The sequence below is a fragment of the Macrosteles quadrilineatus genome, unplaced genomic scaffold (assembly GCF_028750875.1).
Source record: "Macrosteles quadrilineatus isolate MER2022 unplaced genomic scaffold, UCM_ALF_1.0 Scaffold_2__2_contigs__length_208266976, whole genome shotgun sequence".
NCBI classification, from domain to species: Eukaryota; Metazoa; Arthropoda; class Insecta; order Hemiptera; family Cicadellidae; genus Macrosteles; species Macrosteles quadrilineatus.
The window spans coordinates 113,254,807-113,271,700 of NW_026542595.1; the positions used below are offsets into that span (position 1 = coordinate 113,254,807).

The window sequence follows — 16,894 nt, forward strand, 5'->3', positions numbered from 1 at the left end:
CTGGGTATCCCTGGTTACCCAGCAATGGGATGGCCTCGATCGGGTAGTGGTGGAAATGGGGGGTTGGGGTTGGTCCCCTCCCTCCTGGCTTTGATGGCGGGTTTTGGCCTGTCAGGGATTGGATAGGTCCCAGGTGTTGCTTGCAATAAATGCGTCAGGGCATTTCATTATGTACCTGCTGGTTCCAGGTGGAGTGACGCTTAACCAGGTAGCCGGTATCCCTGGTTAGGATTGAGGGGCAACCCTCTTTCCGAAGGATTGCTTCGGCAGCCGGTGAGCCTGATGACCTTAAGTCATCCGCCCATGGTGTGCCAAGGTTGGTGCGTAAGCTCCGGCCTACACCATGGGGCCCGGGTATGTTTAGTTATAGGTACCGGGTTGCAGTTCAGGGGCTTCGGCTCTTTCGACAAAACAAAATGGAATGTGGGTTGCAGCAAGGTTAACTACAAGTTTAATTTTGAATTGATTTTTCCCATCTAGGCCAGAGTTCATTCATCCTAATATGTACTACAAAGGACCTAGAAGCTCCAAAAAAATGCTGTGCATTATCTTCTATTTTTGTTACTAAGATAACCCTGCAGTTAGACCTATCCATAACAAAATCCAAAAACAGCCTTAGACATCTTTACCAAAAATCTCCTGGATGAATACATACCGAGATGTGATGGGTTGGCGGGGGCTGGCGCAGTGTGTGTGGGGTTGGCGGGGGCCTCTGTCTGGTGCTTGTTGGCATCTGACCTGGCGACCACGTCACTGAAGGAAGCTCTGGACTCGTCCCACACGGCTAGTGGAGGTGGAGGCGGCTCGTACACTACGGCTGTGTCAAGTGACAAAATCATACTTAAACAGGATAAAACTGTCATATTGCAGGCAACTTGAACTGATGTTTTGGATTTTATTTGCAGACGAACGTACCTTTAGAGACCTACTATTACATACCCTAAAGACCGCAATATAGGAAACTTGATTTTAACCAAACCCAATTAATTAAAAACCAGGGTTTTGTTGGGACAAGAATAAAAGTTCTAATCAATTCGAAGATGACCAAAGGGCACTGTCTGCCTTGGCCGGACTGGGCCAAAGAATGGAGCAGACATTTAACACGTTTCTCAAACCATAATAAAAAACAGGTCCAAAAATATCTGTAGCTTAGAGAAATACATTTAGTTTGTACAATTAATTGTTTGCCGATCTTTGTGATTGACAAAATGGCCAGTGACCATGAAATATCAATTTAGGATGTGTGTGTACGTGTGTTTTCTATTGAGAAGACTCACCCACTGTATATAAAATCCTGTTGTTCCTATTAAAAACAAAATCATATTCTAGCCTAGAACCCATTCCAAAAAAAATAAATCTAATTTGCTTTTCTAAGATAAGCTGTGAGTATTTCTTACTCTACCGTTATAGCTGATATCATTGACTATATACAATGCTGATTCTCACGTTTAGGCAGTGAGGGCAGTTTTTCAATTGATCTCTTCTGCGTAACAGTCTGTTTTTCCTTGTTGCGAGAACTCGGCTGTTTGTTGCTGGAGGGTTTGCTACGGCCACTCAGATTCTGTGTGATCTGCGTAGTGTCCGCGGTCTGTGTCTTGCTCTGCAACACAAATGTTAAACTTGTCAAATAAATTGATTTTTGTAATACCATTGAGTTTTGGATTATTACGGAGTTGACTTTCAATTTCCAGTACAAACTCTTATAACCACATCTCAACAAACTTAAACTCGGGATGACCAAAATTATGATAAAAAATGTTAATCAACTGAAAAATTAGCTAGCCAACGGAATAAATAGTTCCCTGTAGCGCAATAAAGGTACCGACATGGCAAACTACGTATTCCTATGAAACCCACTACAATACGAATATCATACTGTGACAAAGATAAAATTGAGAGAAAACTATTGTCAATTAATTTAGGAAACATATTTTGTGTATATAGTTGTAGATTTTTAAGTGACAGCAATTAAAATAAAAAAATAAAACTATTGTATACCTCCTTGAATCAAAATAGCCTTTAAATTTCAACTATTGATTGATAGAAAAAATATGTTGTACACAACGGCCTCCCTTTTTAACCCTGTTTTGTTGATAAGAGTTTCACTAACACCATGTACTAATTCTTCTGGGTACGACCGTGTCGGAATACTAGGAGAAACACTAGTTGCTAACGTTTTGTTGCAGATAGTCTCGTTAAGTGACTGTCACCAGCTTTGAAGATGGCTATCTGCAACTAAGCCGAAACGTTAGCAACTAATGTTTCTCCTAGTATTCCGACACGGTCGTACCCAGAAGACCTAGTATTTAGTGTCAGCGATTAAGACCGTGGAAGCCTTACTTCCTATGTTTGAGACCTGTATGAAAAGTTTTACTGTGTATCTATAATACCTATTAAATACCTGAGATTTTGTCTGTCTTTAAGAGTAATTATAATTTTAACAATTGTTGTTGAACTTTATGAATTATTATTACTTTGAACTTTATGTTAGTTTAGTGCTAGATATTGACACTATTCGTTGTAATGTTTTGATTTATTTACAAGTGTGTTTCACCTTGTTGCTGGCCTTCCTGTTGCGTGTCGAAGCGTGCGCCTTTTTGCCGTTACTGGTGAGGTCCTCGTCCTCCCACTCCGCCTCCAGAGACGAAGCGCTTCCTCCGTTGTTGCGGTCGGGTGCTGAGCTCTTCTTGGTTGTGTCGGACGTAACTTTAGCTGCTCGCGTACGGCCAGCCTTGTGTCCCGTCGTTGTGGCAGCATTGTCACACTCTCGCAGAGCCATAGTCACCTCCACCTCCTGCCACGCAATATTAATAATTTGTATACTATTTTTTTAAATATTAATTATATATTGTTTAATTTAGTAAAATAGTTTTTAAGAGACATGGGGAAACAAGGTTGTATTAAGCTATTTCGTAAAGATCGTTAATCTGAATTAAATCAAGAGCATAACCAGCGGATTTTTTCCTGTCAATTTTAAGGGTGATAAAAATGTTCTTTTGTAAATCTAAATCGCTTATCTTAAAAGGTTACAGAGTTAATTAAAAAATCTTTACGTTTTAAATTCCCATGTTATTCTCATGGAAAAAAGAATACTGTGTTTGTTTGTGTATATTTGTTGATCAAATTTGGCAAACTTATTTATTTCATCATCAAAAACTAACATTTGGTAAAAAAAAAAAAAAAAAAAAACAATTTTAACCTTCCCTGTAGCAGCAAACCAAAGTACTTGTAAAATCAAACGTTATCAAAATTGGGAAAGGATTTGTTTTGTTCAAGGAAATATTTTAGGAAAAACTTAGAATAATTGAAATTTGCTTAGATTGTACGTTATACAGTTTTCAGTGTTATTGTTATTAGGCCTAACCTAACACAGAATAAAAATACAATTCATATTTACTCACAATCATAGCGGATAGAAAACATTAGTTATTGCGTAGATTAAGTAGATTAATGACAGTAAATTCCAACGGTGACTGGTACAGGTAAAGCACCACATGTGGTGCTAACGTTAATTACTGTTAGTCACATGTTGAGTTTGTACGTGTGTGTAGACAATATACGTGCGACACATTGACATTGGTTAATTGTACGTCATTTCTTTCTCAAAAGTAGCCTTTTCTAATATTTTTAAAAATATACAAAATTACAGCTTTACTGATCAAACTAAAAACAGTTATTTTGGAAAGTAAAAAAATAACTTTGTATATGAAAAACGTGTCTTAAGTTCTTAGTAGTTACTTTTCCTACAGTGAATGGTTGAATTACAAATACAGGGAGTAAATTAAGTATCAAAACAAATCTGTTTTTTTTTTTTAAACCAAAATAGAAATATTCTGTTTGTGGCATTGATTGTTAACAAAGGTTCCGCATTTTTTTTTCATAAAAAAATTGTTTAACCCCCCTAACAGGGTTGGGGATAGGAATAATTTTCCCTATTGAGTGGCCCCTCATTTTGTCAAAAGAAACATAATGACGCAAACCCGAGGTAGATATTTCACCCAAGCCAAAATTACGGGTGTTCAAAAATTTGATTTAACCGTATGTGAATAACACAAATTTCACAAATATGGAAACAAATCTGTATTTTTTTTAACCGAAATTGATTAAAAATATTCTGTTTGTGAAATTGATTGTTCACAAAAGTTCTGCACTTTTTTACATCAAAAATATTTGTCAAACCCCCGTAACAGGGTAGGGGATGGTGGTGACTGGAACGTTTGGGGTGCAATGACTTGAAATAAAAACACCATTTGGGGAATTAAATAAAACCCGGCCGACTACATGGTTACGGTTTGCTGGAATCTTGAGGACTGGTCAGCAAGGAAACTTTTGGAACGGCGGTTAAACGTGGAGGGAAAAGTGGCGTGATGGGTTGTAGCCAATCCGGGAGCTTTATTGAAATCATACGATATGACGTCACAGTCGCCTGATCGCAGTCAGGACACAAATGCAAAACATATTGCCAACTCTTTATAACAGAAATCTAAATATCGTAAAAATGGCAAAATTATGGTACATTATTATTGTATACACTACATTTCCTCCCCTTTAAGTTTAAAATATTTTTTCTTAAAATACGCAATCTTTATCAACACATCAAACCAATTAAATAATCATTAAATAACCTAAAACAAAAACACTTTTATAAAACAATATTGTATGATTCAATCAAATAAGACAAAACAATAAACATTAAAACAAGCAACCTTGATAAAATTGGAAACAAAACACAGAAATAAATATTTACAAATTCAACCTTTCAGGAGGTTTTATTTCTCTGGCAGATCGCCTCAATGGCGATGCTTGTTTTGGTCGATCAGCTGATCGTACAGGTGATGTAAAGGTCACGTCCGGTGGAGTAAGCGATGAGCGCGTACTACTACGTCCTGGAGTACGAGGTATACTCGGCATTTCCGGTCTCATGGGTGAAGCCCGACCAGCTGACTGAGCATTGTTACCTACATCCTGGTCAAACATATGTTCAGCTGGAGGCAACACTACCTCTCTAGTAATATCATTCTGTTGATCATTTAAATTTACATTAGTGTTTAACCCTACCAGCTGGTCAATATGGCGCTTCCATACAATACCTGAGTCTAATTTTACTAAATAAGATACAGGACTTAACACTTTAACACGTTCACTGCTAATGACGCACTTGTGCGTCATAAGTATATTAGCAGATATATAATACATGATGTATATAATTACATAATATATTTTAATCCACAATTTATAGTATAAAATTTATTTAATTAAAGATATATTGTCACTCAATTAACATGATCATGTTAATTTTTATGTTTTTAAGCCATTTATAAAAGTATTACATATCATTAGCAGTGAATGTGTTAATCACTACACCTTGTGTCCATTTATTTCTTCCCCTGTAATCACGAACTAAAACAGGCTGTCCTAATGACAGTTCTCTAGTTTGACTGCCCCCTTTGTTTACAATTTGTTTGTTTTGGTTTGACAAAACCGTTTTACTAACAGAAGGACGTATCAAATCTAAAGTAGTTCGCAATACTCTACCGAACATTAGTTTGGCTGGAGTTTCATTGGTTGTATTATGTACTGCATTTCGATATGCCAACAAAAATCTACTTAAAGCTAAGTCTGGATTTTCATTTGAAAACAAAGCCCCTCTTATTCTTTTCTTTACTGTTTTTACAGCATTTTCCGCCTGGCCATTACTAGCGGGAAAGTAAGGTGGTGTCAGCGTATGCCTAACCCCATTAGCTTTAAGAAACTTGCTAAATTCACAGGATGTGAAAGGAGGGCCATTGTCTGTGACACACTGTTCCGGAATTCCAAACCTTGCAAACATAGGTCTTAATTTATTTATGACTACTTTGGCAGACGTGGAACTGACCTCCTCTACTTCTATCCATTTACTATAAGCATCAACTACAACCATATACAACTTTGAATTAATAGGGCCTAAAAAATCTATGTGTAATCGTTGCCACGCTGACTTTGGGTATTCCCATACATGTAAATATGACCTTGACGGGCTTTGACGTTCCATGAGACATTGCGAGCAACTATTGGCAAGTTCTTCTATGTCTTTATCTATTGAAGGCCACCATAGATAAGAACGGGCTAGAGCCTTCATTTTGACTATCCCTAAATGTCCACAATGTAATTCTTGTCCCCTTTTATACATTTTTGGAATGACAACCCGATAACCCCACATTAATATGCCATGCTCAATAGTTAGTTCGCTCCGCCTTATGAAATAAGGTCGTAATTCCTCGTTTACCTCATTAGGCCAGCCATACAAGACATAGCCAAATACCTTACTTAACTCGTGGTCTTTTTGTGTTTCCCTCTTAATAGCAACAAAACTAATTGGAATATCTCCCTCCGCTAAAAATTGCAAATAGGTTCCTACATAAGGATTTTCCTCATACTGATCGTTAACATGTTTGGCTTGCAAAGGTAAGCGAGATAAACAATCTGCAGAAGCATTTCCCTGAGAGGAAACATATTGTATGTCAAAATCATAGCTGGCTAAAAATAAAGCATACCTCTGTAATCTGCTAGCGGCAAAAGCCGGAAGTCCCTTTTTAGGGCCAAAAATTGACAACAATGGTTTGTGGTCTGTTACTAGTGTGAATTTTCTACCAAACAAATACTGATTAAATCTTTTAACAGCAAACACAATAGCTAAAGCTTCTTTGTCTATTACAGAGTAGTTTGATTCGGCTTTAGACAATGTCCTTGACGCAAAACAAATAGGTTTTTCAGATCCATCTGATTGCGTTTGACTTAACACACTTCCGACCCCGTAGGCAGAACTATCAGTAGCTAACCTCAAGGGTAAATTTGGGTCATAATGCGCCAAAATAGGAGCTGACACTAATTTGCTCTTAATTAATTGAAACGCTTTGTCACATGATAAATTCCATTCAAATGGAGTGTCCTTTCTGAGTAAATGATACAGTGGGGATACAATGGTAGACATACTTGGCACAAATTTAGAATAATAATTAACTAAACCTAGAAAAGCTTTTAACTGAGTTACATTGGTAGGCACTGGGGCGTTTACAATAGCTTCAATTTTACTAGGAGATGTGCCTAGTCCTTGTTTACTTAATATGTACCCTAAATACTCAACAGATTTACAGAAAAACTGACATTTATTTTGACTTACTGTTAAACCATGATTCTTTAAAGTTTCACACACTTGAATCAACCTCTCTAGGTGCTGTTTGTCATCAGTTCCTGTTACCAAAATATCGTCTAGGAAGCAAACAACGCCGGGAATGTGAGCTAAAATGCGTTCCATTATACTCTGAAATATTCCCGGGGCGAATGCTACACCATATGGAACGCGGTTGTAAATATACAATCCTTTCGATGTACTTATTGTACAATACTTCTTTGATTCCTCGTCTAACTTTACCTGAGTGTAAGCCTGAGAAAGATCGATTTTTGAAAATGTCTCCCCTTTTTGTAAATTATTAAAAATGTCCTCAATCCTTGGAATTGGGTGGCGATTGACTACTAAATAGGGGTTGAGCGTTACTTTAAAATCGCCACATATTCTTATACTTCCGTCCTTTTTCAAAATAGGCACAATAGGAGTTCCCCATTCACTATTGCTAACTTGAGTTAAAATCCCATTATTTACTAATCGATCAATCTCAGACTCCACTTTACTTTTGATCGAAAATGGTATAGGTCTGGGTTTGAAAAACTTAGAAATTACATTTTCCTTCAACTCTAATCTAGCTGCATCTCCCTTGTAACAACCTAATGCATCAGTAAATACCTCAGGAAATTTACTGTAGGCTACAGTTTACTGACAATTACAGGTTTGATCTAGCTTTTCAACCGTGTTCAAACTATTTTCTTTAGGGATTTGGATCGATATTTCTAGTTCCCTAATCCAGTCTCTTCCCATTAGAGGATTAGCCCCTTTAGACGCAACATACAAAGTTAACTTTTTATGCTCAGATTCATGCTGTACATTTACGTTAAGTTTTCCTACAGGTTTTATTGGCTGGTTTGTATAGGAGCTCAAAACCAAATTAGTGGGCATTAATTCGAGATCAGAGAAATTATCGTTATAACACTTTTCAGAAATTACTGACACGCATGCTCCACTGTCAACCTCAAATGGCAATACAGTATGTTCTACTTTAAGATTAACCGTGATAGGTTTTATTCTATCCCTCGGTTTAGTTTCCTCGTCATTTATGGAAAATAAGTTAGCTAAATCACTATAATCATCGTCATTGTCATTGACCCCTGTGTTCTCTACATAGTTTTGCTTATACTTATGAGACTTGTTACCAGAGGTAAACTTAGGTGTAAAGTTCTTTTGTCCATCTTTACGCTTATCATTAAATGCAAATTTAGATTGTGACTCACCATTGTTTTTCTTCATCAGACACGCACTTTCTAAATGGCCTTTCCTCTTACAAAAATTGCAAGATAGACTTTTAAAACGGCACTCACTTTTTAAATGACCAGATTTACCACAACAATAGCACTTTACTTCACTTTTTGAGCGCTGCCACGGCTTCCGCTGCTGCTGCTGCTTCGAAGCGACGTTGTGGAGACGACTTCCTCCCCCCGTGTTGTGGTAGGTCAGGGCCGCGGTGTCTCTCGCTGCCAACTCCATCGATGTGGCTATTTGGACCGTCTTCTCGAAGGTGAGATCTTCCTCGCCCAGCAACCTCTTCTTGGTGGCGTCGTCCCTCAACCCACTTACGATCCTGTCCCGAAGATGATCCGGTAGTTTGTCCTTAAACTCGCAGTTGACAGAGAGTTTCTTCAGGTTGACGATGTAATCAGCGACTGATTCATGCTCCAATTGTGTTCGTAGACTAAACTTGTACCTTTCAGCAATAAAAGATGGTTTTGGATGAAGATGTCCCTTAATGATCCGTACAATATCCTCGTAGCTCTTAGTAGCAGGTTTGTCTGGTGTACATAGGTCTTTAAGCAGGTTATAAGTTTTCACTCCGACAACCGTCAAAAGCGTACTAACTTTTTTAGCGTTGGTAATATCGTTACATGTAACAAACAATTCAAAACGCTCGATATATGAGTCCCACGTTTCTTCTGAATTATCAAAAGGACCGATCGCACCGATGAACGACATCTTGAAATTTAATAAAGTTCCAAAGTTATCAATAAGGTTCTCATCAAGCGGCATTAATGTTTCACTCACACGCACTGTTCGAAGTTAACTTGACCGAATTCTTCTGTAAACACACGTACCTTCCTACGGTGCACTAGAAGTTCAATTGTCACTTTTAAAAACACACGTACCTTGCTACGGTGCACTTCGATTGTCACTTAAATCACTTAAAAACTTTTTACGCGTTGAGTCATTTTCGTACCTCGTCGCCACTGGAACGTTTGGGGTGCAATGACTTGAAATAAAAACACCATTTGGGGAATTAAATAAAACCCGGCCGACTACATGGTTACGGTTTGCTGGAATCTTGAGGACTGGTCAGCAAGGAAACTTTTGGAACGGCGGTTAAACGTGGAGGGAAAAGTGGCGTGATGGGTTGTAGCCAATCCGGGAGCTTTATTGAAATCATACGATATGACGTCACAGTCGCCTGATCGCAGTCAGGACACAAATGCAAAACATATTGCCAACTCTTTATAACAGAAATCTAAATATCGTAAAAATGGCAAAATTATGGTACATTATTATTGTATACACTACAGTGACTTATTTCTTTATCCCTATTGAATGACCCCCTCATTTTGAAGGGTTTGTCAAAATAAATACAATGACGCAAACCCGAGGTATATATTTCACCTCTAGCCTAAATGGCGGGTATCCAATAATTTGATTTATGTGAAAAAATACCCATTTTGGAATACCCACCATTTTGGCTAGGGGTGAGATATCCACCTCGGGTTTACATCATTGTGTTTCTTTTGACAAATCCTTCAAAATGAGGGGTCACTCAATAGGGGTTGCTATTTGAAAAAAAATAAGTCACCCCTCAACCCCAAACTCTATTATGGGGGTTAAAACTATTTTTTATGTAAACAATTGCGGAACCTTTGTTAAAATTCAATGCCACAAACGGAATATTTTCATCTATTTCAGGATAAAAAATACAGATTTGTTTCGTTACTTAATTTACACACTGTATATAACCTGGTCAACAAATAGACTAAGTTTGAACCTAGTTTCTTTCAGAATCAAATATCAGTAACATCAGCGAAAACCTTTGTTCATGAAAATTGTACTTTTCATCAAGGAGAGAAATTTATTTTAAACCAAGAAAGGATTTTTTTGAAGTACAAATTCTATTAAAATTTTCTTTGCATGGAGAATATTGTCAAGAATAAGAGGTAGTTCTTCATACAAAGGAACAAGTTTTTACGTACGGTAGGAAGTGCTTTCTTAAAACGGATGAAGTTCTCACAAATGGTAGGAACTTTTGTATGGTAAGGAATGTATGGTAGAAGGTACTTCTATCTTGAAAATAAGAAAGTTCTCTCTATTTAGAAGAAATTACTTCATTTATAGAAGGTTCCCAACAAATGAAAAAAAGCTCTCCAATTTTCTTATGCAGCATTCTCAAATAAAATTATCTAAACACCATATAGACAGCAAGATGTTACCGACCTTGTCCCCGTCGTCATGGGAACTCTCTGTAGTAGTGGAGGACGTTTCTGTATCTTCGCCAACGTTTGCTGCCAGACTGACTGTTTCTCTTGCTGCTACGTTTCTCCCTGAAGAAGACGTAAGACGTTTTCAATTTGCAAATTGTGTTTATTACAGTAAACTAGATAAGCACATTCAATAATCCAGCAATTTCTATTCAATGAATTAACCAGTAAAATTAAATGTTAAATAAAAATACGTAAACATTTCTTTTAAACACTGCAAACGCTTTAACAAGAGCATTTCACCTGGATTTGAATTTTTCTTGGTGACTTTCCGTTTGGACTCTGTGGAAGACGGTGGTTTCGGCGTTTCTGTGGCTGTCGGCACAGGTTTGGCCTGAGACTTGGGTAGAGAACTGCTAACTGGCCTGGTAACAACAACAACAATCACTACGTAGTACACATCTATAACTCCAATACACAATACAATTAACAAAGGATCAGTTAACACTAGGGGTCTGCGGGTCCCCGATTTTTTCGGGTCGGGTCGGGCCAGCGGAAGGCCCGAGAGACCGGGTCGGGTCAGAGATTTGTTCGGGCCAAGATCGGGTCGGGCCAAAAAAAATAATTATTAGGCTATTTTTAAAGTTATAATAAGTAATTTTCAAAGAAACACTCTTATATACATTATTACAGAGGAATTAAAATGTTAAAATTAGAATTAAATATTAAGTTTGATCACGTTTAAGAACAAAGACACAACAGAGCAATTATTGCCTTACTGTCACTAGCCAGAGCCAGTCGTCTACTGACATGACAAAACAAAAGCCGTGACGCAACAGTGCAAAGAAAACGAAGTCAAAAGAAAGACTATTTATCCAGAAATACCAGTTTAATTATTTATTGTTTATTCCATACCTAGTTTAAATTATATTTTAGTATTTTATTTACATAATAAATCATAAACAAAAGAAATATCTGATATAGTGTACAGATCTGTATCTTGTTCTTTTATTTTCCTATTGTCCTTTTTGTCATTCAGTAACAAAACAAAACAACACTTCTGATCGTCTGGTTCGGCATTTTATGGTCACCATTTAATTTTTTTTTTAAGTATCAAGTATCAACAAGTCTACAAAGAAGTTAGGCCTAAATATTTTATAATTTTATGAAAGTTTTCATCAGTAAAATTATTTTTTTCTTAAGTTAGATTGAGTTTCAAAAAAGATATTTCTAAGATCCAATACAATATTTACAAGACACAAACTACCATGAATTAATTTCTTTGGAAATTATCTGTAACAGTTTTATATTTTTGAAGAAAGAAAATATATCTTTTTGTCTCTACTTCCTTGTTTTGTTACTTGTATTTTGTCAGCAATTGGAACAACCGGGTGGTGTAATAGGGGCGGGGGAGGGGGAGGGTCTATGACCTTGAGTGTCCCCGGGCCCGGCTGTGAGAGTGATTCATGGTGTTTTGTTTACATTCTACTACCCTTCCTTCTGAGAAAAAGACCCTACAGTTTCAAAAACATTGACTTACAGTATAAAAACATTGAGTTGTGTTGCTAATTAGGGCACTATATAATGTCTCTGCTGTCTGCTTATGTTGCCAAATTAGCATTTAACTTTCTTTTCTCTTGATTTAATATAATTTTCTATATATTAAGAGTTCCTTTTCGGGTACCTAATAATTGTGATATTGTTTGACTTGAGTTTATGGATTTTTAATTCTTTTCATTTATTAGGTAAAATCAGTTGTTTTAGGATTTTAATCTCTTGCAATACCTATAACTGTGCCTATAACTGTGTATCTATAACTGTGTATGACATGATATGCAATTTTTACAGTCTTTACTATAACTATACCATAAACAATGTGTGTGTGTTATTTATTATTTTAGAGTTTTATAGTAAATTAGTTTACACAATATCTTTTCTTCAATGAGTTCTCCACTTGTCATGTTGCTTAGTCTATTACTATTTTAGGCCCTATAAAAAATAATTCCTATGTAAAGCTGTAGGCCTACTAATGCCAATAATAGATCATTCTTTATTTATGATGATGTAACTAATAATGCTATTGTAAGTGTGAGGTTTTTGTACTTAGGAGGTTAGGAGGCAGGGAATGAATGATTCATATTGCATGGTGGAAACATAGAATTTTTATTTTCTTCTTGCATGCAGTCTTGAAGCCAGTCCACAGGCCCTAAACTTGTGATAAGGTTAATTGATTTGTTTATGATCCATTTATATTAAGTTCCATTACAAACTTGTTGTAATATAGCTGTTTAGATATTTCAACAGTTATGAAAATGGGAAAGAATGGCTTGATAAAAAAAATTATTTTCTTCTTTCTTGCAGTTGAGGCAACTCCTAAGCTGTAAATAAGTTATGAACATGAAATAATATACATAAATACAATCTTTTTCCATATGTTATTTTCAAGTAATATTATAAACACAGATAGGAGTTAAAAAAAGAAAAAAAATCCGGTAATTAATAATTTTTGGCCCGACCCGCTTTGGCCCGAAACCCGAGGACCAAAATTATCGGCCCGACCCGACCCGACCCGAACCAAAAAAGTCTGACCCGCAGACACCTAGTTAACACTCCAAGTTTTGAAACTTAAGTTGAACGACAGACCGATCTCTACCTAAAACATGTTGATTAATTACTAGGAAAAGTCAGTGAATTTTTTCTGCTTTAATTTTTCTACGTTGTTAATAGCAAAAGTAAACCTACAAGAACAGCATATTTTATTAGTCCACTATGATTATGATGGGAACAGAAGTCTATAGGCCTAAATTTATAAATACAATCATTTAAAATATATTTCATCTTTATAGAACAGCTGAGGACAATATAGAAACGCATAAATGATAAAATTGGCTCTAAAATAAGAGATAAGAAAAGGTTGACAACACTAGCGATCAATGTCGCCAACATGAATCACACATAAAACAAGCTTCACATTTTACAATGTAAAGAGAAGTCTACTAGTGTTAGTGTAAGCCTAAGGCTAAACTAAACAGCAATATTGAGAGGTTTCAATGTGGAAACTGTGAGTACTTAAGGAACATCAGACAATTATTAATTATCTGGGTGAGTACTTATACTGAACTACTGAACATTGAAGTGCTCGCCTTCAAATATAAAGGTCGCTGGTTCGATTCCAAGCGAGATAGTTACCGGAGCCAGATGCCATTTTTCACTGAGCTATTAATTAATAATGATTTTTAACAAAAGATTTTTTTACTGTCCTAGGACGCTAGGCACGAGCCCGAAATTGTTTTCCCATTACTTTAGGCTAGACCTAGGGGTTGCGGCATTATCACATAGATAAAGTCCATTGGTGAATTAGCGGGATTAAGTCCTGCGCTCTAACCACTAGACCAGCTCACTTCCCCTAACAACAGATTGAGGTTACATAGTAACAAGACCAGGGTTTCTACCGTTCCCTTGCTAAAAACACTGATAAATGTCACTGGCGTAGAAAACACAATGAAAAATACTCACTTAGAGAAGACGTTGGCCCAGGCAGAGTCCACCGGGTCGCTGAACCTCTTAGACACAACGGTCTTTTCTCTCTTCTTGGACGAGGTAGAGACTGGCTTGACCGAGGTGAACACTGCGGCTACATTGTCTGTCTCAGCTTTCACTGGCTTCTCCTTCATCTAGCACAATGTGAAGTTAGAACAACGGTAACTATTGGTTTTATTACGATAATTTCATTTAAATTTTAAGAACCCAATTTCTTCACAATAAAACGCTTAACACATGCTGTAAATTTTGGTCTAGAGGTGGGGCAAGGTTCTCTAGAACATTAACAACTTAATGTTTTATTCGTTTTTTAGGATTTTTTGTAAGGATAAGTTACCAGGTTTACCTGAATAGTGTTTTGTGTACCTGTTTTGTATACCTGTTTTGTGTTGTTTAAAGTTTTGTCTTTCTTGTGCTAGTTTCCCAATCAGACAAACCTGATATCCACCATTTAGTCCTGAAAACCTCGACTCTTATGCTCTGTGTTACATACTTTTATTAGTTTTTTTTTAACATAATATTTAGAATCCAGGGGCTCACGGATACGAATACAAAATCATCAATCTACTCTCTAAAGTCCTACATTAGGCACATCAAACGTGTTACATATATCAAATGACAGTTAAAAGTTACATTAGCTATTTCACTACACTACCTCATTGTCATGTGTGGTGGGAGGCGAGCTCGGGGCTTTGGTCCACATGGTAGACGATGTGTCAGGCTTGTCAGGGGCTGATGTACTTCCACCACCACTACTGCCGAGGCCCACCCCCGTACCTATGGATCTGTAGGAGACACAACACATGACTGGATGGAACACAACAGATTTAGTACTGATAGTGACAATGATGTACGTAAAAATATTCTCCGTCTTGCTACTCTATGTTTATAAATTTACTCCAGTATCAATGTTGAAACAAGGTGTGTGAGCAACCGAGTGATCAAGCTCCCAGTCAGAAAATCAAACTTGAGCCTAGCTTATACTAATCAAGCATAACCTTTCTGCAAAGATTGCGCAGTCAAAAAATAATCCACCCTTTCTGCGATCACAGGGAACAATAATTATGTTTCTGTGATCACAGAAGACGATGTAGTTGTATTTCTGTGACTGCAGGATATGATCAAGATATCCGCTGGGATTGGGGAAGATGATCTTTCCATGACCGGAGGAGATGATTAGGAATTTTTGCCGATTGTGAAAGACGATGATGAGGTTTTTGTGACTGCAGATGATTAGGAATTTTAGCCGATTGTGAAAGACAATGATGATGTTTTTGTTGCTGTGTGAGATTTACGATTTCTAGACAATCTAGATTTATTAATATTGAACCTAGAAATCTTAAATATCTCTGCACTTAAAGAGTGATTGTAATCTTCTAAACTTAAGCTATCAAAATTTATAACCATAAACATTTTTAATCTCTCTTTCATGTTAAAATGTGGTATAAGACTGAGTTCATCCACAAAATGCTAATTAATAACTACATAGCCTATCAATTATTCTCTAAGTCTGATGTCTTACTTGAGATCAAGTACAGGTTGAACAGTGTTGTCCCTGGACATGGCCATCAGCGCAGACTTGAGCGCTCTGTCAGACTCTAGAAATGCTGCGGCCAGAACACAGACTAGCAGGAACATCTGTACATACAATCAATTTACAGTACGTTGTACAAATTTATACAAATCACATAGATTTTAATGGAAGAAGAATGTAGCCTAGTATGAAGTAAAATGGCATCGTGTAGCTTTGTTACTGACTAAGATCAGCTGTTTCTATTGCCAGGATCAATACTCAAAACGCTAAAAACTTCACTCAGGGTGGGACCAGGGATCTTTAGTTTAATATATTTGTTCTATTAACTGTGTGATAGTGAAAAATTAAAATATCAACAAAATGTCAAAGGCAAATTTACATAATTAGGTAGCTTATGTTACCACAGTATATATCTTAGGTACATCTATCATCGCAAAACATAATTTAAGAAACTCTTACTTTAAAAGCCCCTTTGTACGATACCAGACGTAAAAACACCATAGTTCCAATGAAAAATAAATTTTCATGAAAAAAACCTCTTATGTAGGACTAAAATTTTTAAAGCAACTGAAATTTTTAGGATTTATTCCTCTACATCGCATAGTTCTCAGCGCAATAAAAAATATCATTCAGCTATCGCAGCAGAGATACTGACCATGAACGTGACAGCACAGTAGTACAACAGCGGCTCCCAGGCAGGTCTCGCCAACACGCCAGAACACGTACTGAGCAGGAAGGGTGGCAGTGTGGCCACCAGAGTGTAGTTGGCAGCACTGTCTCCCTCACTAGTCCACACACCCAGTGTACGTTGCACCCTGGCTAGCGTGAAGTCTGGGGTGAAGGCTATGTCCACCTGAGGATCCAAGTCAATTAACTAGACGAATAAACATTTGGTCAAGAATATTTTGTTGGAATAGAAGGCTATTGAAACTAGCTGAGACAAGCGTCTGCAAAGATGCACAGTCAAAAAGTTGACAATTTTGCCTCAAACGAAGACAGTTTTTCTAAGATTATAGGGTAAACAAAGTTGTGCAAGACATCCACGATTTTGCACCTCAGAAGAAGTTTACGATTTCACTGTGAACGCAGATGTTCTAGATTTTACTGTGACGGCAGATGTTCTCAATTTCACCATGATATGTTTGGAGGAGATTAAGCAAAAACAGATTATATTATTACAATTAATTAAAAAAAAAAAACTTTATAACCGCAATTTTGGCC

At 36.9% G+C, this 16,894-nt stretch overlaps 1 protein-coding gene across 2 annotated transcripts in view; it reads right to left on the reverse strand.

Moving 5' to 3' along the window:
• The window catches only part of LOC128985902 (transmembrane protein 131), a 47,823-nt gene that overhangs the window by 4,952 nt on the left and 25,977 nt on the right, over positions 1 to 16,894 (reverse strand). For both annotated transcript variants that reach the window (XM_054405877.1, XM_054405875.1), the window contains exons 21-29: positions 16,329 to 16,526; positions 15,662 to 15,777; positions 14,795 to 14,924; positions 14,116 to 14,273; positions 10,903 to 11,024; positions 10,616 to 10,722; positions 2,555 to 2,794; positions 1,447 to 1,600; positions 656 to 817 (exon numbers count right to left, since the gene is read on the reverse strand). In XM_054405877.1, the coding sequence (XP_054261852.1) occupies positions 656 to 817; positions 1,447 to 1,600; positions 2,555 to 2,794; positions 10,616 to 10,722; positions 10,903 to 11,024; positions 14,116 to 14,273; positions 14,795 to 14,924; positions 15,662 to 15,777; positions 16,329 to 16,526 (1,387 nt within the window). The remainder of the gene's footprint in view (positions 1 to 655; positions 818 to 1,446; positions 1,601 to 2,554; positions 2,795 to 10,615; positions 10,723 to 10,902; positions 11,025 to 14,115; positions 14,274 to 14,794; positions 14,925 to 15,661; positions 15,778 to 16,328; positions 16,527 to 16,894) is intronic.